Source organism: Rhinoderma darwinii, chromosome 3, assembly GCF_050947455.1.
Source record: "Rhinoderma darwinii isolate aRhiDar2 chromosome 3, aRhiDar2.hap1, whole genome shotgun sequence".
Taxonomy (NCBI): domain Eukaryota; kingdom Metazoa; phylum Chordata; class Amphibia; order Anura; family Rhinodermatidae; genus Rhinoderma; species Rhinoderma darwinii.
In genome coordinates, this window is record NC_134689.1 from 397,194,835 (window position 1) to 397,220,899 (window position 26,065).

Below are 26,065 nucleotides of genomic sequence, written 5' to 3' on the forward strand. Positions count from 1 at the left end.
GCCGTCACGATGCAGGACCTGTGAGTGACGTCACATATCTGCACTGTCACAAGCTGGGCGTTCTGAAGAGAAGAGGATGTTACTTCTCATCAGAGCGCCCAGCTAGTAAAAGTATTAAAAACGCCCCGATGTACGCACATAATACACGCCCACTTGGACTTTTACTTTTAAACACACCCACTTGGACTTGTGCAAGCCTCATTTGCATAACTACAAAAATGGTCATAACTTGGCCAAAAATGCTCGTTTTTTAAAAATAAAAACGTTACTGTAATCTACATTGCAGCGCCTATCTGCTGCAATAGCAGATAGGGGTTGCAAAATCTGGTGACAGAGCCTCTTTAAAGACGGCTCTTACCACTGCCCCTGTCTTGGCCGCACCAGACTACAAGCGCAGGTTTCCTTGTGCAGACAGATGCGTCCACCTACGGGATTGTAGCAGTTCTTAGCCAGATAAACGCGGCTGGGCATGAGCATCCAGTTGCTTTCATCGGTCGTAAACTACTGGATAGGGAAGTTGCCTATGCTACTATTGAAAAAGGGTGCCTTGCCATCGTATGGGCTCTCAAAAAATGACAGCCATACCTGATGGACTGTCCCAGCAAGAAGAGCCATAGACTTTCCTTCACCCCTGAGCCAATCGAGGAACCCGGCAACTGGTGTGAATTGTTCTGCGGTCGTACAATGAACTGTCAAAAGTGGAGCAGTGTGCACTACAAGTGAGGTGGCCAGCGGCCTGTGTAGGCCACATGGCCAGCTCACTTATTATATGAGGGGAGAGGTTGTGATGGAACATTATGTGTGGTTTATTGTGAGCCCTCAGCAGAGAGGAATGACTCTGTAATCAGGTACCACAGGTCGTGTCTCCAGCCTATGGACAATCAGATGAGTCAGAGGTACAGTCCACAATACTTAAAGGGAATGTGTTGCCAGCAAAACATGTTTTGTTTTTTTTTAGTTAAACAATTAGTGTGTAGGTGATTAAACATTGTTCTAATTTTTTTATTTTTTTTCACGAGTCAGAAAATATTATAAATTGGATTCAATTGGATTCTAATTTATAATATTTTCCATTGCTGGTCACTAGATGGAGCCATTCCCAAAATTGCAGCATTGCATGTGGTAAAGCAACCACATTGCTTTATGCTGCAAAATTGGGTAAAAATCCCTCGCTCTAGTGAGCTCTCAGAATCCCCCCCTCCTTTATCCTGGCTAGTGCCGGGAGAAACGAGGGGTTTGAACGGTCTAACCTCCTACACTGTGTCGCAATTTTTTGAGCTAACACACAGTGTAGTAGGTTTACATACAGTAGTAAACACACACTGAAACACAAACATACATAGAAATCGCTTACCTGCTCCAGTCGCCGCCGCTCCCTCAGGTCCATCCGCTCCGTCTGCTGCTGCTGCTCCATGTGCACAAGTCCGGAAGCCGCGACCGGAAGTAGTAATATTACTGTCCGGCCGCGACTTCCGGTCCACAGGAAAATGGCGCCGGACGGCGCGCATTTCAAATTGAACTGTGTGGGAGCGGCGCATGCGCCGTTCCCACACAGCGGCGTACATGATAGTGGATAGAACGGGCCCCGTTCGCAGTCCCTATGGGACTGGAGCTGCCGTATTCCATGTCTGTATGTGTCGTTAATCGACACATACAGAAATGGAAAAAAAAATGGCAGCCCCCATAGTGAAGAAAAAGTGTAAAAATAAAAAAAAGTAACACACAAACACACAAATTAATCCAAACGTTTTTAATAAAGCACTAACATCTTTAACATATTAAAAAAAAAATTGTGGTGACACTGTTCCTTTAAAGTGTTCTCATTGTCCAATCCCCACAGGGGGTCATCAGGAGGCACCACCATCACTCAGCTAGAGTGCAGACCAGCAAACCAAGCAAATTCAATTATCTCCCCCCACTGTCCTCATCCCAGCTGTGGCAATACACATAATAGTACAAAGGGCCACAACTCACTTACTTACAGACAGTAGAACTACAAACTAAAGTCATTATAATGATGGTGACTAGAAACTGCCAAGGTGTTCCTCCCCCTGAGGGGTATATAAGGGCTTGTCCTGGGGAGGATGGGAGTTCTGGATTTAGACCTTCAGGAGAGCTGAAGCTGAGGCCGGCACTCTGAGGATGTTCCTGTGATTACCTACTTCGGGTAATTATAGTGCAAAATTTGCTCATATAGCCAAAAGCTCATATAGCCAAAACTGTGTGCTTTTGTCCGTTTGTGTTTCCCTTTGTCGTCTCGTGTCTATGTAACTTTGTGTTGAAATTTGCACTTAACCGTGTCATTATTACTCGTTTTTTTTGGGACCAGTTTCCCTAAATTTTGCACTACCTTTGCTGTAAATAGTGTACTGATAATTCTCATTAGATTTTATTATTTTCTTTCCATTACTTTGCTGGTTGGGAGGCTACCTCCTACCAATGTTCATATGTCTTTGTAACATTTTCTACAGTCTGAATTTATTGTATTGCACTGCGTGCAAACTTTTGCAATTTTGTGAGATGTTTTATATGCTCTGTTATATTTTCTAGTAAAAACTTTTTGATAAAGAAAAAAAAAAATTATAGTGCAAAATTTATTTCTATAGGTAACAAGTATAAACGACTAAAATTAAACCCCACATGGCTTACACCTTCTGTAAAAAGGGCAATACGTGACAAAAAAAGGGCATTTGAAAATACAAATCTGAGGGTACATCTGTAGCCTTTGTAAAATATAAAGAGCTTAATAAAATCTGTAAAAAGGTAATAAAATCAGAAAAAAACCAAAATGAAAGGCAGATGGCCAAGGATAGTAAAACAAACCCCAAAAAATTCTTCAAGTATATAAATGCAAAAAAGCCAAGGTCTGAACATGTAGGACCCCTAGATAGTGGTAATGGGGAGTTGGTCACAGGGGATCAAGAGAAGGCAGAGTTACTAAATGGGTTCTTCAGCTCTGTATATATAACAGAAGAAAGAGCAGCTGATGTATTCGGTGGCAGTGCTGTTAATATATCAGTTGATATACTGAATTGGGTGAATGTAGATATGGTGCAAGCTAAATAAAATAAAATAAACGTACACAAGGCCCCAGTACCAGATGGGTTACACCCTAGAATTCTTAAGGAGCTTGGTTCAGTTATTTCTGTCTCCCTCTTCATAATATTTAGAGATTCTCTAGTGACTGGTATAGTGCCAAGGGACTGGCGCAGGGCAAATGTGGTGCCTATTTTCAAAAAGGGCTTTAGATCTTCCCCAGGTAATTATAGACCAGTAAGCTTAACATCCATTGTGGGGAAAATGTTTGAGGGGCTATTGAGGGACTATATAAAGAATTATGTGACAATAAATAGTATTATAAGTGACAGCCAGCACGGTTTTACTAAGGACAGAAGCTGTCAAACCAACCTGATTTGTTTTTATGAAGAGGTGAGTAGAAGCCCAGACAGAGAGGCCGCTGTGGATATAGTGTTTTTGGACTTTGCAAAGGCATTTGACACTGTCCCTCATAGACATCTAATGGGTAAATGAAGGACTACAGGTTTAGAAAGTATAGTTTGTAATTGGATTGAGAATTGGCTCAAGGAACGTATCCAGAGAGTTGAAGTAAATGATTCCTACTCTGAATGGTCCCCGGTTATAAGTGGTGTACCACAGGGTTCAGTGCTGGGACCACTATTATTCAACTTATTTATTAATGATATAGAGCAGGGGTCCCCGGGGCTTTCATCTGCGGCCCGTGGGACACAGAGCCGCTAGTACAGATTCTGCTCCGGGACTCTGGAATTCCCTGACATCGCTGTCCACATATGAACAGCGATGTCTGTGGCTTTCCCAGAGCCGGAGTCCAGTGAAGAGCGCTAGTATAGTCTCTGCTCCGGGACTCTGTGGAATCTTCTGACATCGCTGTCTACATATGGACAGCGATGTCTGGGGCTTCCCCAGAGCTGCAGTCCTGGGCAGAGCGCTAGTATAGTCTCTGCTCTGGGACTCTGGGGAAGCCTCTGACATCACTGTCCATACATGCGGAGGGCACTGTGGCAGCATCTGCAGAGGGCACTGTGGCAGCATCTGCAGAGGGCACTGTGGCAGAGTCTGCGGAGGGCACTGTGGCATTATCTAGGGGTGTGTTGCATTATCTACAGAGGGCACTGTGGCAGCATCTACAGAGGGCACTGTGGCAGTATCTACAGAGGACACTGTGGCATTATCTACAGAGGGCACTGTGGCATTATCTACAGAGGTCACTGAGGCATTATCTGCAGAGGGCACTGTGGCAGCATCCAGAGAGGGCACTGTGGCACTATCTAAAAAGGGGACCCAATCTTGACATGTGTGTCTGCCAAACACTGCTAACTGAGCCACCGGACTGCATTTAGCAACACTTAAACTGGAAAACTGGATTGTTGAAATAAGCACGTGGAGAAATATCTCAAATTTTAAACCTAGCGCTATTATTATAGTAATATAGTGTTATAGTAGTTCAAATAACTAATTGATTAACAATAATTTTGTATTGTATCAAATTTGAAAGTAATGCGGCCCGTCAACTTCCCATTTTTTCTATATGTGGCCCACTTACCCGGCCGAGTTTGAGACCCCTGATATAGAGGATGGGATTAATAGCACTATTTCTATTTTTGCATATGACACCAAGCTATGTAATATAGTTCAGATAGGCAGAGGCAAAAGGGTTGAGTCCAGCGCTGAAGAGGGTAAAACGGAAACTAGTTCCAAGTTTACTAAATAATCGATTAAAAGGTCCAATAGGTTGGAGTCCTGGTGTGCAAAACGGGAGTAAATATCGATCCAGTCCTGAAGCCTACGCGTTTCAGACGTTAGGCACGTCCTTAATCATGGCTGTTGAAGTTTTGGATACTAGGGCCCCGGTTTTTATATGCATGAGTTCCGGTTTGTGCAGCTGGTTAGACTTAATTGCGTGTCAGCTTACGATAAATCATTGAAACGCAAGCCAAAGCGTCTCAAAGATTCTACATGCAGAATTGCTAAAAAGTAGAACGTAAATAAACTATACTTATGAAAGGATGAGGGGCAAAGCCTGGGGAAACAGAGAACGTATATTTCTAGCTGCAGGTTTTTAGTTGCAATCAGGAAGTGTTAGGACATCGCTTCTGTGAGTTACGTAACATTGACTTCTTTGTTTACATGCTAGATCTTGTGTGTGTAATTGGCTGGCCGGATCAGCCAATAGGAAGCAAGGGAACCTGACAGGCCTCCTGGAAACAGCTGGTGCTCCAAGTACGATGTTATTCTGGTAAGTAAATATATCGGGCTATCTACAAAAATTCATTGTTAAATTATTTCGGTTTTGCGAGGACTGTATATGAAAGGGGAAAGTTTAGATTAGTTTTTACTATGGAGCAACGTGGTATATTGATATATGTAAAAAAGACGACATGTAGTTATAACGGGCGGCGTCTTGTTGAAAACTTGCGTTATAGTTTCTCAGGTTTATTTTGTGCGTGCAATTTATTTGGTTTGCGTTACTGTGGGCCGGCATAAACTAGTGTGAACTAGGAGTAAATGATATAGTGGGTCTGTGCAGAAGGTGCTACTCTTGAATGTCCCAGGCTGAAAAACAATTATATATTGAACGGGTTGGGTATATATGATGTTTTAGTTTGTGTAAGATACAGGTAGTCTTGTAGTCAACTAATGAGGGAACTAAGAATATATTGCAGTTAATTAATTGGAAAAATAAGTTAATAGGGGAGGGCCCTTGGTATCTGTGCGCTGGATCAAAGTATGGGTGTAGAGTGCAGGGAGTGTAGGGAAAAAGAAAACTTGGCAAAAAATTAAGAAAATAAGGTGAGCGTGAATGACTGGCTAAAAAAAGTCAAAATATTGTATCGATTGCATTACAAAAAGCACATGTTATGTATGCAAAAAAATATTGATTGACTTTAGGGACAGACGGAGAGATATCATTGGCTTAAGACTGTTGCTCATAGAATTAGTTACTGTATAGATAATAGGATGTATCCTTTGGAATACAGACTAAAATATTAATACTGGAACATAAGTTCTTTCTTGAGGTTGAGTCCCTGTGGGAACCTCGTTTTTAGTCTGTATATCCAGAAAGCTTCTCGCAGATGAGTTTTATGTTTTAGGTCGCCTCCTCTTTTGGGGAGATGGATTTTTTCTATGGCAAAACATCGGAAAAATTTAACTGATCGATTATGATGATGGATAAAATGTTTAGAGGCACTAGAAATGTTTAAGATATTTGCATTTCTTATATAGCTGAGGTGTTCAAGAATCCTAATTTTAAATTTGCGGTTTGTGCAGCCTATATATTTTAGTTGGCATTCTATGCATTCGATGATGTAGATAACGGATTCGGAGTTGCAATTGATGTAGTTTTGAATAGTATAGGTGTCTGATTGTGTAGAGTCACTGAACATTTTGGTGGGGTAAGCATATTGGCATACCTTACAAGGGTGCTGTCCACATTTGTAGAACCCTTTGGTCTCCAACCACGTTGATTTGGTCTCCTGGGATGTAAATAGGGATGGTGATAGTGTGCTGCCTATTGATGGAGCCTTTCTTGCTATTATTCTACACCCTTCCTTCAGGATGGACCTCAAGTCGACGTCCTCCATGAGAACATGTAAGTACCTATCCACTAGATTTTTTATTTCCTCAAACTGGTTACTTTGCTGCAGAACCAAGGTTGGTTGATTGGATTCTGATTTGAAATATAGTTCAGACTATGGAAGATGTTCGTGAATTGCAAGCGGATTTAAACGAACTGAGTGTTTGGGCGTCCACTTGGCAAATTAAGTTTAATGTAGATAAATGTAAAGTTATGCACCTGGGTACGAACAACCTGCATGCATCATATGTCCTAGGGGGAGCTACACTGGGGGAGTCACTTGTTGAGAAGGATCTGGGTGTACTTGTAAATTATAAACTAAATAACAGCATGCAATGTCAATCTGCTGCTTCAAAGGCCAGCAAGATATTGTCGTGTATTAAAAGAGGCATGGACTCGCGGGACAGGGATGTAATATTACCACTTTACAAAGCATTAGTGAGGCCTCATCTAGAATATGCAGTTCAGTTCTGGGCTCCAGTTTATAGAAAGGATGCCCTGGAGTTAGAAAAAATACAAAGAAGAGCAACAAAGCTAATATGGGGCATGGAGAATCTAAGTTATGAGGAAAGATTGAAAGAACTAAACCTATTTAGCCTTGAAAAAATACGACTAAGGGGGGACATGATTAACTTATATAAATATATGAATGGCACATACAAAAAATATGGTGAAATCCTGTTCCATGTAAACCCCCCTCAAAAAACAAGGGGGCACTCCCTCTGTCTGGAAAAAGAAAGGTTCAACCTGCAGAGGCGACAAGCCTTCTTTACTGTGAGAACGGTGAATTTATGGAATAGTCTACCGCAGGAGCTGGTCACAGCAGGGACAGGAGATAGCTTTAAAAAAAGGCTTAGATCATTTCCTAGAACAAAAAAATATTAGCTCCTATGTGTAGAAATTTTTTACTTCCCCTTTCCCATCCCTTTGTTGAACTTGATGGACATGCGTCTTTTTTCAACTGTACAAACTATGTAACCTTATTTTGTGGACTGTGTGTTGTTCCTGCAGTGAAGGCTACCTGTTCTGTCAGTATTGGAAGCAATAAATCGTGTTGGAGTTACCCTGTCATCACTGGCTCTGTTGATCGTGTATTAAAGAGGCTCTGTCACCAGATTTTCAAACCCCTATCTCGTATTGCAGCAGATCGGCGCTGCAATGTAGATTACAGTAACGTTTTGTTTTTTTCAAAAACGAGCATTTTTGGCCAAGTTATGACCATTTTTATATTTATGCAAATGAGCCTTTCTTAAGTAGAACTGGGCGTGTTTAAAGTTAAGTACAAGTGGGCATGTATTGTGTGTGTACATCTGGGCGTTTTTACTTGTTTTACTAGCTGGGCGTTGTAAATAGAAGTGTATGATGCTGACGAATCAGCATCATCCACTTCTCTTCGTTAACACCCAGCTTCTGGCAGTGCACAGACACACAGCGTGTTCTCGAGAGATCACGCCGTGACGTCACTTCCTGCCCCAGGTCCTGCATCGTGTCGGACGAGTGAGGACACATCGGCACCAGGTGACAGAGGCTACAGTTGATTCTGCAGCGGCATCGGCGTTTGCAGGTAAGTCGATGTAGCCTCTGTCGCCTGGTGCCGATGTGTCCTCGCTCGTCCGACACGATGCAGGACCTGGGGCAGGAAGTGACGTCACGGCGTGATCTCTGGATAACACGCTGTGTGTCTGTGCACTGCCAGAAGCTGGGTGTTAACGAAGAGAAGTGGATGATGCTGATTCGTCAGCATCATACACTTCTATTCACAACGCCCAGCTAGTAAAACAAGTAAATACGCCCAGATGTACACACACAATACACGCCCACTTGGACTTAACTTTAAACACGCCCAGTTGTACTTAAAGGAACAGTGTCATCACAAATAAATTTTTTATATGTTAAAGATGTTAGTGCTTTAATAAAAACGTTTATATTCATTTGTGTGTTTGTGTTTTACTGTTTCTTATTTTTACACTTTTTCTTCCCTATGGGGGCTGCCATTTTTTGTTCCATTTCTGTGTGTGTCGATTAACGACACACACAGACATGGAATACGGCAGCCACAGTCCCATAGGGACTGTGAACGGCTCCCGTCCCATTGACTGCCGTGTACGGCGTCTGTGTGGGAACTGCGCATGCGCCGCTCCCACACAGTCCTATTCGAAATTGGCGCCGTCCGGCGCCATTTTCCTGTGGACCGGAAGTCGCGGCCGGACAGTAATATTACTACTTCCGGTCGCGGCTTCCGGACTTGTGCACATGGAACAGCGGCAGCAAACGGAGCGGACGGGCCGGAGGGAGCCGCGGCGGCAGGAGCAGGTAAGAGATTTCAATGTATGTTAGTGTTTGTGTGTGTTTACTACTGTATGTAAACCTACTACACTGTGGGTTACCTCAAAAAATGGCGACACACAGTGTAGGAGGTTAAACCTTTCAAACCCCTCGTTTATCCCGGCACTAGCCAGGATAAAGGAGGGGGGGATGCTGAGAGCTCACTAGAGCGAGGGCTTTTAACCCAATGTTGCAATGCTGCAATTTTGGGAACTAGCTCCATCTAGTGACCAAAAATGGGTAGTATTATAAATTAGAAAAAATTTATAATATTTCCTGACTCGCGAAAAAAATAAAAAAAATTTGAACAATGTTTAATCACCCACACACTAAATGTTTAATTTTTTAAAAAAAAACATGTTTTTCTGGCAACACATTCACTTTAAGAAAGCCTCATTTGCATAAATATAAAAATGCTCATAACTTGGCCAAAAATGCTCGTTTTTGAAAAAAAAAAACGTTACTGTAATCTACATTGCAGCGCCGATCTGCTGCAATACAAGATAGGGGTTTGAAAATCTGGTGACAGAGCCTCTTTAAGTTAACGAACCCCATGACAACTGGTATTTCAGTTTATAATGTGGGGGCATATGTAAGCTGGGCAGAGTACATCAGGGTATATGTAAACTGGGCGGAGTACATCAGGGTATATGTAAGCTGTGCGGAGTACATCAGGGTATATGTAAGCTGTGCGGAGTACATCAGGGTATATGTAAGCTGTGCGGAGTACATCAGGGTATATGTAAGCTGTGCGGAGTACATCAGGGTATATGTAAACTGGGCGGAGTGCATCAGGGTATATGTAAGCTGTGAGGAATACATCAGGGTATATGTAAACTGTGAGGAGCACATCAGGGTATATGTAAACTGTGCGGAGTACATCAGGGTATATGTAAACTGTGCGGAGTACATCAAGGTATATGTACACTTGGCGGAGTACATCAGGGTATATGTAAGCTGTGAGGAGTACATCAGGGTATATGTAATCTGTGCGGAGTACATCAGGGTATATGTAAACTGTGAGGAGTACATCAGGGTATATGTAAACTGGGCGGAATACATCAGGGTATATGTAAGCTGGGCGGAGTACATCAGGGTATATGTAAGCTGGGCGGAGTGCATCAGGGCATAATAGGATGATGTAATAATGCGGTGAATGAATAATCCATGGATTGGTGTGGTACGCTTTGAACCAATCCTTTATGCACAGGCCGGATTTCTTTGATATTGTACAAAATATCTGCGCTCCAGTATTACCTAATCTTTGACTTCTTCACTAGCCCTATAAGGCCCTAAACTTTCCTCATCTCCGCTGCATCTACGGGGTCCACCTGTGGGGTCTAGCACATGATGATGTGGGGCTTTTAGTGAAAAACTACTGGACCTAAAAAATTTCTCTGGCCCGTCATTTAGCATCATTTTGCATCATTGCGTTTTGAGAGTCATAACGTGTTATTTTTCCGTTGATGGAGCTGTGTGAGGGTTGTTTTTTGTGGAACGAGCTATAATTTTTATTGGTTCCATTTTGGGGTACATGCGATTTTTTTTATCACTATTTATTTAATTTGGGAGATGAGGAAACCAAAAAAACAGCAATGCTAGCACGGTTTTGTTTCTTCTTTTTTACAGTGTTTACCGTGCAGCATAAACAACATGTTAACTTCATTCTACGGGTCGATACGATTACAGCAACACCAAATTGATATTGTTCTTTTCCATTTTACTACTTTCCCACAATAAAAATACTCTTTTCTAACAAAAATCATGTTTTATTGTCGCCATTTTCTGACAGCCATAACTTTTTTATTTTTCATTTGATATCGCTATGGGAGGGCTTGTTTTTTTTGCGTGACGAACTGTAGTTTTTGTAAGTACGATTTAAAAAAAATTCTGAGACAAGGTGGCCAAAAATAGAAATTCTGTCATTGTTCTTTGTTTAATTTTTTTTTACGGTTTTCACCGTGCTGTAAAAATAATGGGATATTTTTATAGTTCAGGCCATTCTGAACGCGGCGATACCTTATGTATAGTTTTTTTTAAAATGTTTTCATTTTTTTTCATTTATAAAAGGACTTGATCATGGAAACAGGGCGATTATTGTTCTCATTACTTAAAACTTTTATTTATTTTTCTTAACTTCTTTTGAAGATCTGATTTTCTGATCCCCAGTATAATACTCTGCACTACTTTTGTAGTGCACTGTATTGTAACTGTCATTTTCCATCTTGCAGTTAGCCTAGTAGGTCATGCCTTGGGCAGGGCCAGTGGCATAACTACCGCTGTAGCAGCCGTAGCGGCTGCTACGGGGCCCGCAGCATGAGGGGGCCCGTGCCACACGCCGGCACAGCCCCGCCCCCCCCCATAGCCGGAGGCTCCGCTCGCAGCCATTATGGCTGCTGCAGCGCGACGCCACTGAAGGGGTTGTTCCTACAAAAGACATGCATCCCCTATCCACAGGATAGGGGATACATGTGGGATCGCTGGGACGCCCAGCGATAAGGAGAACAGGGGACCGAAAGTCCCTCGAAGTTCTCCATGACAGACCTCGGAATTCCGGGGTCTGTCTGCAGCTCCATAGAAATGAATTGTGCACCGGTCGCTTTTGTGCGCATGCGTGACCAGCGCTCATTTTTATTGAACTGCGCATACCCCGGAAGTCTGAGGTTTGTCATGGAAGAACTTCGTGGGACTTTTCGGCCCCCCGTTCTCCTTATCGCTGCCAGCGATCACACATGTATCCCCTATCCTGTGGACAGGGGATGCATGTCTTTTGTAGGACAAACTATAGGCCGTTTTTTTTTGGGGGTGGGGGGTTGGGGGCTGCATGGCTTTACTTACAGAGGGGGGTTTAGGACTGTATGGCGTTATCTCAAGGGGGGGTTTGGGGCTGTATGGCGTTATCTACAGGGGGAGGGCTGTATGGCGTTATCTACAGGGGAGGACTGTATGGTGTTCTCTACAGGGGGGGCTGTATGGCGTTATCTACAGGGTGGGCTGTATGGCGTTATCTACAGGGGAGGGCTATATGACGTTATCTACAGGGGAAGGGCTGTATGGCGTTATCTACAGGGGGAGGGCTGTATGGCGTTATCTACAGGGGGAGGGCTGTATGGCGTTATCTACAGGGGGAGGGCTGTATGGCGTTATCTACAGGGGGAGGGCTGTATGGCGTTATCTACAGGGGGAGCTGTATGGCGTTATCTACAGGGGAGGGCTGTATGGCGTTATCTACATGGGGGCTGTCTGGTGTTACCTACAGGCAGAGGGCTTTATGGCGTTCTCTACAGGAGGGCTGTATGCCGTTATCTACAGGGGAGGGCTGTATGGCGTTATCTACAGGGGGAGGGCTGTATGGCGTTATCTACAGGGGGCTGTATGACGTTATCTACAGGGGAGGGCTGTATGGCGTTATCTACAGGGGAGGGTTGTATGGCGTTATCTACAGGGGAGGGCTGTATGACGTTATCTACAGGGGGGCTGTATGATGTTATCTACAGGGGGCTGTATGGTGCTATCTATAGGGGGTGCTGTGTGGCGGAATCTATAGGGAGGTACTATCTACAAGGGGGGGTTGTGTGATACCCAGGGGAGGGGGGCTCCAGTCAAAAGTTTGCTATGGGGCCCAGTCTTTCCTAGTTACGCCCCTGGGCAAGGCTTAATAGACTTCTGTACCTGGCAGCCAGGGGGGGATGGTGGGGTACAGAGTGAGCCCCCTCCCTCTGTCAACCACTTCAATGCAGCGGACGCCATTGACCACCGCATTGAAGGGGTTAAATGGCGGTGATCGGCGGTAACTGCCATCGCCACCGTTGCACCGAGATATCGGCTGTATATTACAGCTGTCACCTGCTGAAGATGAAGCGCGCACAGCTCCTGTGCCTGTTTCATCTTCATGACAGGTCGGGTAGTGTCGGATTGCGGGAAGCAGCTTGTTATGCCGACGTACCAGACCCGTCATTTTTCGGGAAGGGGTTAAGGGGCTAAAACTCTATTTTTCTTTTGAGCTTCTTTCCTGCTGTGCAGCTAATTAGGGGAGGGGGTTAATTGCTCTCAGGTGATGTAAATTAACCTGCATGACTGTTGAGCTTGCTTTCATTTGGCCTTGGTTGACTAAGTGGCTTGTGAACAAGTAGAGTTATTAAACCGAAGTTGAAAAGAGGGGTTAAAGTCCCAGTAAGCTCTCTTCTTTTCTTTTACTTTATCAACTGTTCACTGTTTTTTGTAACTGGGATAATGGACGGCAAGATTGGAGGTTTTCTTCAGTTCACAGTTTGCCATATGTATGCAGGACTGGAGCCGGAGTTCCAGGGTGAATACCTCTCTGGCAGATGTGAGCATGTTGTTTTCTTCTGGAAGCTAGCATTAGAGATTTGGAGGAGCAAAATACAACACTGAGGGCGATAGACAACCTTGAGCGGAGCATGCAGCTCACTGAGCACGCAGTTAGTGGGGTAGACCTGGAGGATGAAGACTTGGGTTAGCAGGACCAGGCAAGTAGCTGGATTAATGTAGTTAGGGACAGTAGAAAGGGATCCAAGAAAAGGCCAATCCTGTTTCTGATATTCCAAGCAAAATTGACAAGTTGGGTGATGATGCGAGGGTGTCGGTCTCAGAAATGGCAGCCCTAGTGGATACTGATCTCCCTAACAGTCGGGAGAACAGCCCAGTTAGTAGTCGGCGGGATGATAATGCAGGTAAGGCAAGACAATTGGTAGTTGTAGGGGATTCTATAATCAGGAAGACGGATAGAATAATTTGTCACCAAGACCGCCTCAACCGAATGGTTTGCAGTCTCCCTGGTGCCAGCGTTCGGGATGTGGTGGAACAGGTGGATAAATTACTGGGAGGGCTGGTGATGATCCAGCTGTCGTGGTCCATGTGGGAACCAACAAAATACATGGTAAGTGGCGGAGCCTTAAGAATAATTAATAGAACTAGGCTACAAATTAAAGGGAAGGACCTCCAAGGTAGTATTCTCAGGAATACTGCCTGTGCCATGCGCATCACAGGAAAGACAGTGGGAGCTCAGGGAGCTAAAGGGGTATTCCCATGAGAGACATTTATGACACATCCACAGGATATGTCATAAATGTCAGATATATGCGGGTCCCACCTCTGGGATCGCACCTATCTCCAGAACAGGGCCCCCTAAACCCTGTTCAGCCGCTGTGTGTTGCGGCTGAATTAGGTGTATTCCAACCATGAAAAACGTTATATGGTTGTGAGTTACGTAAACAGCATAACTCGCTGAGCTACACTGTTTCTGTAACTCCAATAGTAGTGAATGGCAGTTACAGAAGCAGAGTAGCAAGCGAGATACGTTGTTTCCGTAACTACCATTAAGATCTATGAGACTTACCTAAACAGCGTAGCTCCGTCCGCTAGTTACGCTGTTTACGTAATTCACGAACATATAACATTTTTCATGGTCGGAAAACACCTCATTCAGCTGCAACACACAGCGGCTGAACGGGGTTTAGGGGACCTCGTTCTGGAGATAGGTGCGGGTCCCAGAGCTGGGACCCGAATCTATGACATATCCTGTGGATGTGTCATAAATGTCTCTCGTGGGAAAGCCCTTTAAATGCATGGCTGAAGTCTTGGTGTAGAGGAGAAGGCTCTGGGTTCCTAGAGCGCTTGGCTGACTTTTCATTGGGGTACAAACTGTATTCTGCAGATGATTTGCACCTAAATAGAAGGGAGTCCGCTGTGCTGGGGGAGACAATTCTAGCTGGGATGGCGAAGTATTTAAACTAGGGCTGAGGAGGGAGGTCAATGTAGAAAATAATGGGGTAGTCAGGTTAGAGAGGGGTCAGATAATAGATTATATTAATGGGGGGAGAAATAGACTGTGGGGGAGAGGACTAGGCAACAGGATAAGGAGATCCTCTTTTTACAAAACAACATATGTCTAATAATTACATTTCTGATACCGAATGTGTCAAATTGAAATGCAAGTTAAAGTGTATGTCCACAAATGCTAGAAATACAAGCAAAATGGGGGAGATGGAGGCCTTAGTACTTCAGAAACATATTCATATATTTGGTGTTGCTGAAACATAGCCGCACTCTTCACATGACTGGGCTGTAAATCTACAGTGTTTTACACTGTTTCAGAAAGACAGGACAAATAGGAAAGGTGGTGGTGTATGTCTGTATGTGAGAAGTGATATGAAGGCGAGGGTGAAAGAGACAATAGTGGATGAAGATTGTGAGGAGGTTGAAACCTTGTGGGTGGAATTACAAAGGGAGGTAAACATTGAAAAAATTACTTCTGGTGTAATCTATAGACCCCTTAATATATCTGAGGAGATGGAAGTTCAGCTATATAAACAGATGGGGTGGGCTGCACAGGCTGGTAATGTAGTGATAATGGGAGATTATAATTTCCGGGATATTAATTGGTGTCATGGTTCGGCTACAACTGCCAAGGGGAGACATTTCTTCAACATGTTGCAGGAAAATTTTAGGGCCAGTTTGTAGAAGACCCGACTAGAGGTGAAGCTCTGTTGGATCTGGTAATTTCTAATAATGCAGAGCATGTTGGGAATATCATTGTTCGTGAAAAACCTTGATAACAGTGATCACAATATAGTTGTATTTTACTGAGGCCTCATGCACACGACCGTAAAAACACCCGTTATTGCGGGTCGTTATTACGACCCGCAATAACGGGCTCATAGGCTTCTGTTAGCCACGGGTACCTTCCCGTTTGCTCACGGGAAGGTACCCGTGCCGTTAAAAAAGATAGAACATGCCCTATTTCATGCCGTAATAACGGCACGGGCATCCCATAGAAGTCTATGGGGCTCCCGTAATCATGGGTGGCTCCGTGTGTTCACCCGTGATTACGGGAGCGTTGCGAGGTCAGGGGACTACCCGGTCTGCAGGCCACAGCCCAGTGGCGTAACTACCGCCGGGACTACAATGAAAACTATGGCAGAGCGGGGAGGTATCTCCCCGCTCTGCCATAAACAAAAGACATGTATCCCCTATCCTGTAAAAAATAAAAATAAAAGACGTTCATACTTACCGACAACTTCCTGCTTCTCCAGTCCGGTCTCCCGCCCGTTGCCTTGGTGACGCGTCCCTCTCGACATCCGGGCCGACGTCCTGGATGACGTTTCAGGCCATGTGACCGCTGCAGCCAATCACAGGTCAATCACAGGCTGCAGCGGTCACATGGACTGCCGCGTCATCCAGGGATGTCGGGCTGGATGTGAAGAGAGGGACGCGTCACCAAGACAACGGCCGGGTAAGTATGAATTTCTTTAACTTTTATTACAGAAAAGGCTGTCCCTTCTCTCTATCCTGCACTGATAGAGAGAAGGGGCTGCCGATTAGTGCAGTGCTATTTTGCTGCCAAAAACGTGCTCGTAAATACGGGTGGAATACGTGTGACACCGGACCCATATTTACGAGCACGGGTTCGTAAATACTGGTGCAAAACGGGTGGAATACGTGTGACACCGGACCCGTATTTACGCCAGTATTTACGGGTGTGAAAAAATACGGTCGTGTGCATGAGGCCTTATACTGTAAAAAAAACACAGGCTGGAAGGGCAAAAACACTTAATTTTAAGAAGGCCAATTTCCCCAGGATGAGGGCTGCAATTCAGGACATAGACTGGGAACAACTAATGTCAAATAATGGAACAAATGATAAATGGGAGATCTTAAAATCTACTTTGTATAATTATAGTTCAAAATTTATTTCTATAGGTAAAAAGTATAAACTACTAAAATTAAACCCCATATGGCTTACACCTTCTGTAAAAATAGCGCTATATGACAAAAAAAAGGGCATTTAAAAAATACAAATCTGAGGGTACATCTGTAGCCTTTCTAAATTATAAAGAGCTTAATAAAATCTTCAAAAAAGTAATAACATCAGCAAAAATACAAAATGAAAGGCAGGTGGCCAAGGATAGTAAAACAAATCACCAAAAATTATTTAAGTATATAAATGCAAATAAAACAAGGTCTGAACATGTAGGACCCCTAAATAGTGGTAATGGGGAGTTGGTCACAGGGGATCAAGAGAAGGCAGAGTTACTAAATGGGTTATTTAGCTCTGTATATACAACAAAAGAAAGAGCAGCTGATGTAGCCGGTGCCAGTGCTGTTAATATATCGATTAATATACTGAATTGGCTGAGTGTAGATATGGTCCAAGCGAAGTTAAATAAATGTGCACAAGACTCTGAGACCAGATGGGTTACACCCTAGGGTTCTTTAATAACTTAGTTCAGTTATTTCTGTCCCCCTCTTCATAATATTCAGAGATTCTTTAGTGACTGGTATAGTGCCAAGGCACTGGCGCAGGGTAAATGTGATGTCTATTTTCAAAAAGGGCTCTAGGTCTTCCCCGGGTAATTATAGACCAGACTATATACAGGAGTATGTGACAAAAAAATAGTATTATAAGTGACAGCCAGCACGGTTTTACTAAGGACAGAAGTTGTCAAGCCAACCTAATTTGTTTTTATGAAGAGGTGAGTAGAAGCACAGACATAGGGGCCGCTGTGGATATAGTGATTTTGGACTTTGCAAAGGCATTTGACACTGTCCCTCATAGACGTCTAATGGGTAAATTAAGGACTATAGGTTTAGAAAGTAGAGTTTGTAATTGGATTGAGAATTGGCTCAAGGACCGTATCCAGAGAGTTGTGGTCAATGATTCCTACTCTGAATGGTCCCCGGTTATAAGTGGTGTACCCCAGGGTTCAGTGCTGCGACCACTATTATTCAATTTATTTATTAATAATATAGAGGATGGGATTAATAGCACTATTTCTATTTTTGCAGATGACACCAAGCTATGTAGTATTGTTCAGTCTATGGAAGATGTTCGTAAATTGCAGGCTGATTTGATGAGATTCAATGTGGATAAATGTAGAGTTATGCATCTGGGTACCAACAACCTGCATGCATCATATGTCCTAGGGGAAGCTACACTGGGGGAGTCACTTGTTGAGAAGGATCTGGGTGTACTTGTGGATCATAGACTAAATAACAGCATGCAATGTCAATCAGCTGCTTCTAAAGCCAGCAAGATATTGTCGTGTATGAAAAGAGGCATGGACTCGTGGGACAGGGATATAATATTACCACTTTACAAAGCATTAGTGAGGCCTCATCTAGAATATGCAGTTCAGTTCTGGACTCCAGTTCATGGAAAGGATGCCCTGGAGTTGGAAAAAATACAGAGAAGAGCAACTAAACTAATAAGGGGCATGGAGAATCTAAGATATGAGGAAGGATTAAAATAATTAAACCTATTTAGCCTTGAAAAGAGACGATTTGTCATGTCCATGGCCCGTTAGGCTTACTCACCTCCTGACGGCCGCAGCCATGGGTCTGCGAGCACTGGCCCCAGTCTCCTCCTCAAGAGACGCGAGGGCTCACTTCCGCTTACATCGGCCGGGTCCCCTAGGGTGCGCGCGCACACTCGTGCCCGCTCTTAAAGGGCCAGCGCGCTCACCTGAAGATAAGTACCCTGGACTACAAGCTATATCCTGTATCCCGTGCTACCTGGTCAATTGCCGTGCTGAGCTGTAGTCGTGCTGTGCTGTATTCAACACCTGTCCTGATACACCACGCCTGATGTCTGCCTGCTGCCTAAGTCCCAGCCGAGCCTGTCATTGCTACTGTCCGAGCTGCCACAGGTACACTATACGAACTATAGACTGTGACCTGCGTCCTGTTGGCCAGCTGCCATACCGTCAAGGCGGTACGGCCCAGTGGGTCCACGCACCCAACGTGACACGAATAATGGGGGACATGATTCAAATATGAATGGCCCATACAAGAAATATAGTGAAAACCTGTTGTTAGGAAACGCCTATTCCTTTAATGATCTCCATGACTACTGTTCTGGCTTCCGGGCGGTTCTGGTTTTTCCTTGAGCCTATCTCTTTTCCCTATCTTTCTGTCTATCAGATTTGGTTTAGTATTTATACCTGTCCTTCTCACTCAGTCTTTGCTTGTGATTTTCCTTACCTTCTGGTGTCTTTATCAGGCTTATGACTAAACCCCATACCTCTGACTTTTGGACTTCTTGGAATACTGACCTTGGCTTGTCTCTCGTTAACCCCTTGTTTGCTGATTTGGATTATCTGCTACCGACTGGCTCTGACCCATGCTTTACCTGGTATCAACATGCTTATTGATTTGGAATTTCTGTTTAACATCTGGCTGTCTGGCTATCCTGTTTAGGTTTGCCTGTATTGAACCTCTTATCCAACATTGAACTCTGCTAAAGCAACCTGGGTTCTATGCAGCAAAAACCATCCTGCCTTGCGGTGGGCTCTGGCGAATACCATAGAGTAGATGTAATGTCTGGGTAGGGAGACAGACAGGTGAGCCCTAATCTACCCGCCACTCAGTCCCTGCCTACTTGCAACGACCCGCCCTAGGCGACGGGGTACAACTGGGCGACGGTCCCTACACTCAATAGGTGCATGACAGACAAACAGACACGGGTACAAAGAAGCCAGGGAAATGGGGAAGCTGCCCACGGGGACACCGTGAGCAACAAGCGAAGTGAACGAGCCGAGTCAAACCAGGAGATGAGCGAGGTACAAAAACGCAGAGCAGAAGAGTGGTCAGTAAAGCCAAGGTCAATCACAAGCAGAGGATCAGTAGTTCAAGAAGCTGCAGCAGGGCCAGGAAACCAGCAGAGAAGAATCACAAGCAAAGGAGGAACAGGAAAGGCAGGTATAAACAGACAGAGGGCGGGAGCTAGCTCCGTCTGGCCAGGCTGTGATAGGCTCTCCCACTCCTAAGCCTGTCATCCTGGGTGGTGGAAGATGGAGTCAGTCTCACAGACATAGAAGCAGGTGCAGACTGATTAACTATGGGCATCGACACAGAAGTTGTGTCTGGCAGATCCTTTACATTACCCCCCCTTTCATGAGGGGCCACCGGCCACCCTTTCTAGGTGGACCTGGTTTATTGGGGAAACGAAGGTGGAACCTCCTGAGCAATACCCCAGCGTGAACATCCCGGGCAGGTACCCAAGTCCTCTCCTCAGGCCCGTATCCCCTCCAATGGACCAGGTACTGGAGGGAGCCTTGGACCATCCTGCTGTCCACAATCTTGGCCACCTCAAATTCTACCCCCTCAGGGGTGAGAACAGGGACCGAAGGTTTCCTCGAGGGAGCCAAGGACGGGGAGCAGCGTTTAAGGAGGGAGGCATGAAACACGTCGTGTACTCGAAAAGACGGGGGCAACGCCAGTCAGAAGGAGACAGGGTTAAGGACTTCAATGACCTTGTATGGCCCTATAAACCGGGGAGCAAACTTCTTGGACGGGACTTTAAGGCGCAGATTTTTTGACGATAGCCACACCAGATCCCCGACCACAAACAAGGGGTTAGCAGAACGTCTTCTATCTGCCTGAGTCTTTTGTATGCTCTGGGACGCCTCTAGGTTCTTCTGAACCTGGGCCCAGACTGTGCACAGTTCCCGATGAACGACATCTACCTCGGGATTGTTGGAACTACCAGGTGAAACGGAGGAGAACCGTGGATTAAACCCAAAATTACAGAAAAAGGGGGAGACCCCTGACGAGTTACTGACCCGGTTATTAAGGGAAAATTCAGCGAGGGGAATGAATGAGACCCAATCATATTGACAGTCAGAGATAAAACACCTTAAATATTGTTCTAGAGACTGATTAGTCCTCTCAGTTTGGCCATTAGTTTCAGGATGGAAGGCAGAAGAGAAGGACAGATCAATCTCCAACTTTTTACAGAAGGCTCTCCAAAACAATGAAACAAATTGTACCCCTCTGTCAGAAACAATATTGACAGGGACCCCATGGAGACGCAGGATGTGTTTGACAAACAAGGTAGCTAACGGCTTAGCATTGGGTAGTTTCTTGAGGGGCACAAAGTGGCACATCTTACTGAAGCGGTCTACTACAACCCACACCACCGACTTGCCTTGAGATGGAGGCAAGTCGGTGATGAAATCCATGGAGATATGGGTCCAAGGTCTCTGGGGAATGGGTAAAAGAACATAGTAAGCCCGCTGGTCGGGACCTGGGAGTCTTGGACCTAGCACAAACTTCACAAGCAGCGACGTAGGCCTTAACGTCTTTGAGCAACCCAGGCCACCAATAGTTTCTGGCAATGAGGTGCTTGGTACCCAGGATGCCTGGATGGCCAGATAGTGCAGAATCATGATTTTCCCTAAGTACCCTTAGCCAGAATTGCAGGGGAACAAACAGCTTGTTCTCAGGAAGGTTCCCGGGAGCTGAACCTTGATCAGCCGCAATTTCAGAGACTAAATCAGAATCAATAGAGGAAATGATTATACCTAGAGGCAAAACACAAGCAGGATCTTCCTCCGAAGGAGGGCTGGCCATGAAGCTACGCGACAGTGCATCAGCCTCAATATTTTTAAACCCAGCCCTATAGGTGACCAAAAAGTTGAATCTGGTAAAAAATAACGCCCATCGAGCTTGTCTCGGGTTTAGCCTCCGGGCAGATTCTAGGAAAACCAGATTCTTGTGGTCGGTAAGGACCGTTACCTGGTGCCTAGCCCCCTCCAGGAAGTGGCGCCACTCTTCAAATGCCCATTTAATGGCTAAGAGTTCGCGGTTGTCAATATCATAGTTACTCTCAGTGGGCGAAAACTTCCTGGAGAAGTAGGCACAGGGGCGGAGATGGGTGAGGGACCTGGTACCCTGGGACAAGACAGCCCCCACTCCCACCTCGGACGCGTCAACCTCCACGATAAATGGCTCAATTTGGTTGGGCTGAACCAGCACTGGGGCCGAGATAAAGCACTGCTTAAGGACCTCAAAAGCCTGGACAGGCTCAGGAGGCCAGTGGAGGAGATCAGCACCTTTGCGAGTGAGATCCGTAAGAGGCTTAGCGATGACCGAGAAGTTAGCAATAAATCTCCTGTAATAATTAGCGAACCCCAGGAAGCACTGTAACGCCCTCAGGGAGGCAGGTTGGACCCATTCCGCCACAGCCTGGACCTTGGCGGGGTCCATGCGGAATTCATGAGGAGTGAGGATTTGACCCAAAAAACTGTATCTCCTGCACCCCAAACACACATTTTTCGGTCTTAGCAAACGGTTTGTTTTCCCGAAGGGCCTGGAGCACCTTCCTGACATGCTCAATGTGGGAGGACCAGTCCTTGGAAAACACAAGTATGTCATCAAGGTACACTACAAGAAATACCCCCAGGTAGTCTCTTAAAATCTCATTTATGAAATTCTGGAAGACCGCGGGAGCATTACACAACCCAAAGGGCATGACGAGGTATTCGAAATGACCTTCGGGCGTGTTAAACGCAGTCTTCCACTCATCCCCCTCTTTGATGCGGATAAGGTTATAAGCCCCCCGTAGATCAAACTTAGAGAACCATTGGGCCCCCTGAACCTGATTGAAGAGATCAGGAATCAAAGGAAGGGGATACTGGTTCCTTACAGTGACCTTATTCAAGTTTCGGTAGTCAATGCATGGCCTAAGACCACCATCCTTCTTCCCTACGAAGAAGAAGCCAGGACCTACCGGAGAAGTAGAGGGGCGAATGTAACCCTTGGCCAGGCATTCCTGGATATACACTCTCATGGCTTCATGTTCGGGACAGGCGAGATTAAATATCCTACCCTTAGGGAGCTTAACTCCTGGTACCAAATCAATTTCACAATCGTATTGTCTATGAGGTGGTAACACTTCGGAGGCCTCTTTAGAGAAAACATCAGCCAAGTCCTGAACAAACTCAGGTAGAGTGTTCACCTCCTCAGGGAGAGAAATAGAATTAACAGAAAAACATGACGTCATGCATTCATTACCCCATTTGGTAAGATCCCCAGTATTCCAGTCAAATGTGGGATTATGCAACTGCAACCAGGGAAGGCCTAAAACCAAATCGGACGATAATTCCTGCATCACCAGTACAGAGCACTGCTCCAAATGCATGGAGCCAACAAGGAGTTCAAAAACAGGGGTATGCTGTGTAAAATAACCATTAGCAAGAGGAGTAGAGTCGATACCCACTACCGGGACAGGTTTAGGCAAATCAATTAATGGCATAGCTAGAGACATAGCAAATTCCACAGACATAATATTAGCAGAAGACCCTGAATCCACGAAGGCACTGCCGGTAGCAGACCTACCACCAAAAGAGACCTGAAAGGGAAGCAAGATTTTATTACGTTTCATATTTACGGGAAATACCTGTGCGCCCAAGTGACCTCCCCGATGGTCACTTAGGCGCGGAAGTTCTTCCGGCTGCTTATTCTTATGCCTAGGACAGTTGTTCACTTGATGCTTGTCATCCCCACAGTAGAAGCAGAGACCATTCTTCCTGCGGAACTCTCTACGTTGTTGGGGGGACACGGAGGCCCCGAGTTGCATAGGTACCTCCAAGTCTTCCGTGGAAGAATGAAGCAACGGAACCTCGGGAGGCATCATGGGGGAGACAGAGGAGAAAACACAAACACGTTCAAGTAGTCGTTCCCTGAGACGTCGGTCAAGTCGTACCGCTAAAGCCTTAACCTGATCTAGGGAGTCAGAAGAGGGATAGCTAACTAGCAGGTCTTTCAGGGCGTTCGACAAACCCAATCTAAACTGGCACCTCAAGGCAGGGTCATTCCACCGAGAAGCTACGCACCACTTCCTAGAGTCAGAACAATACTCCTCAACAGGTCTCTTACCCTGACGTAAGGTCACCAGCTGACTCTCGGCAAAGGCAGTCTTGTCAGTCTCGTCATAAATGAGCCCGAGAGCAGAAAAGAAAAGATCAACGGAGGAAAGTTCAGGGGCGTCAGGAGCCAAGGAGAAGGCCCATTCTTGGGGACTGTCCTGGAGCCGGGACATAATTATACCCACCCGCTGGCTCTCAGAACCAGAGGAGTGGTGCTTTAAGCGAAAATAGAGCCTACAATTTTCCCGAAAGGAGAAAAAGGTCTTCCGGTCCTCTGAGAACCGGTCAGGCAACTTGAAGTGGGGTTCAAGAGGTGAGGTGAGGGGCACTACCAGGGTAGCATCAGGCTGGATGTCCCTCTGAGCCAGGGCCTGGACCTGTAGGGAGAGGCCCTGCATTTGCTGAGCCAGGGTCTCAAGGGGGTCCATAGTAGTGTCAGGGACCAGGATAGACTAGGTATATGGGCTTGTGATTATGTAATGTCGGGGTAGGGAGACAGACAGGTGAGCCCTAATCTACCCGAAACTCAGTCCCTGCCTACTTGCAACGACCCGCCCTAGGCGACGGGGTACAACTGGGCGATGGTCCCTACACTCAATAGGTGCACGACAGACAAACAGACACGGGTACAAAGAAGCCAGGGAAATGGGGAAGCTGCCCACGGGGACACACCGTGAGCAACAAGCGAAGTGAACGAGCCGAGTCAAACCAGGAGATGAGCGAGGTACAAAAACGCAGAGCAGAAGAGTGGTCAGTAAAGCCAAGGTCAATCACAAGCAGAGGATCAGTAGTTCAAGAAGCTGCAGCAGGGCCAGGAAACCAGCAGAGAAGAATCACAAGCTAAGGAGGAACAGGAAAGGCAGGTATAAATAGACAGAGGGCGGGAGCTAGCTCCGTCTGGCCAGGCTGTGATAGGCTCTCCCACTCCTAAGCCTGCCATCCTGGGTGGTGGAAGATGGAGTCAGTCTCACAGACATAGAAGCAGGTGCAGACTGATTAACTATGGGAGTCGACACAGAAGTTGTGTCTGGCAGATCCTTTACAGTAGACTTAGACTCTGTTGATCAAAGTTTTGGCGGCGGATTTGAGGTTTTGGATTTATATGCATGCTCTCTCCCAGCAGTCTCCAGCAGCCTTTTGGGGAATCGCTCTCCTAGCAATTCCATAACACCTTTTCCATATAAAACCCCCTCAAAAGACAAGGGGGCACTCCCTCCAACTGGAGGAAAAAAGGTTAAATCTCCAGAGGCGACAAGCCTTCTTTACTGTGAGAACTGTGAATCTGTGGAATAGCCTGCCGCAGGAGCTGGTCACAGTAGCAACAGTAGATGGCTTTAAAAAAAGCATAGATAATTTCCTAGAACGAAAAAATATCAGCTTCTATGTGAATGTGTAGAATGTGAGACAAGATGCATTAAAATCTCCTGTATATGCATGTTAGTACTTGGCTATATTTTATGTATATATTATGGACATGGTGCTTTAATATTTCCACTGATTTATATAATTTAGTTGGGATGCCATAAATCGGGAGTTTGATTAAACTGTTGTTTGTGTGCACACCATACCCTCAATCCTACATTCATAAAAATAAATCATGTTACCTTAATGTTGAGGTTTGTGTTAAAGTTTTTCATTATTGTTTGGTCCTTGATGCGTCCTTCATTGATTTTATCAATCAAGCTCTGAGCCCGGCTCTGCAGTGCCTCCACATTAGTGTCCAAGGCAGCAAAGTAGTTAGACGTCTTCCCTTCAGAGGCGCTGCTGGTGGTTGCTGCATTAGATCCAGGACTGGATAAGGAGGAGCCTGACAGGCTGCAAGCCCAATGGAAAGTGTTACCTACTTGGTCAACCTCCAGTTTACCTTTTTATAGGACTTGTTTAAATGATCATAATGCTCTAACTACTTTAAAGTATAAAGGCACAAAAGTGCATTGAGATATTTTACTCTTCCAGTCGAGGAATAGGCCTTAGGGTGCAGATGTTTCACTGACACAAATGCTCAGTGAGGAGTCTACTCATCTATGGATTTGAGAGGGTGACAATCCATCTGTTTTATCCCAGAAAAGCTAACGATCCTGTTCATTACAGGGTGATTGTGTAATATATGGTGAGATCTGTCCATCTTCTTTTAATTAATCTAAGCTAATATACTGTATCACACTTGTCAGTAGATCGATAAATATGAACATGCCTTAAAATTTAACCCTGCAATTTGGCCACAAAGTTGTGCTTGTAGCGTCCATGGCAGCGGGCCGTCGGGTTTACTCACCTCCCGACGCCCGCAGACATGGATCCGTGAGCGCTGGTCCCCATCTCCTTCCTAGGAGACGCCAGCGCTCACTTCCGCTCCGTTTTGCTGTGTCCAAAGGAAATCGTCATCATCATCAACTGCCATGATTTCCTGGTCTATAAGAAGGCTCCAGGCCTTCTCATCCTTGCCTGAGCGTTGTTA

At 45.3% G+C, this 26,065-nt stretch overlaps 1 protein-coding gene across 2 annotated transcripts in view; it reads right to left on the reverse strand.

Moving 5' to 3' along the window:
- The window catches only part of SYCE2 (synaptonemal complex central element protein 2), a 70,485-nt gene that overhangs the window by 22,393 nt on the left and 22,027 nt on the right, over window positions 1–26,065 (reverse strand). For both annotated transcript variants that reach the window (XM_075859029.1, XM_075859028.1), the window contains exon 3: window positions 25,215–25,425. In XM_075859029.1, coding sequence (XP_075715144.1) covers window positions 25,215–25,425 — 211 coding nt within the window. The remainder of the gene's footprint in view (window positions 1–25,214; window positions 25,426–26,065) is intronic.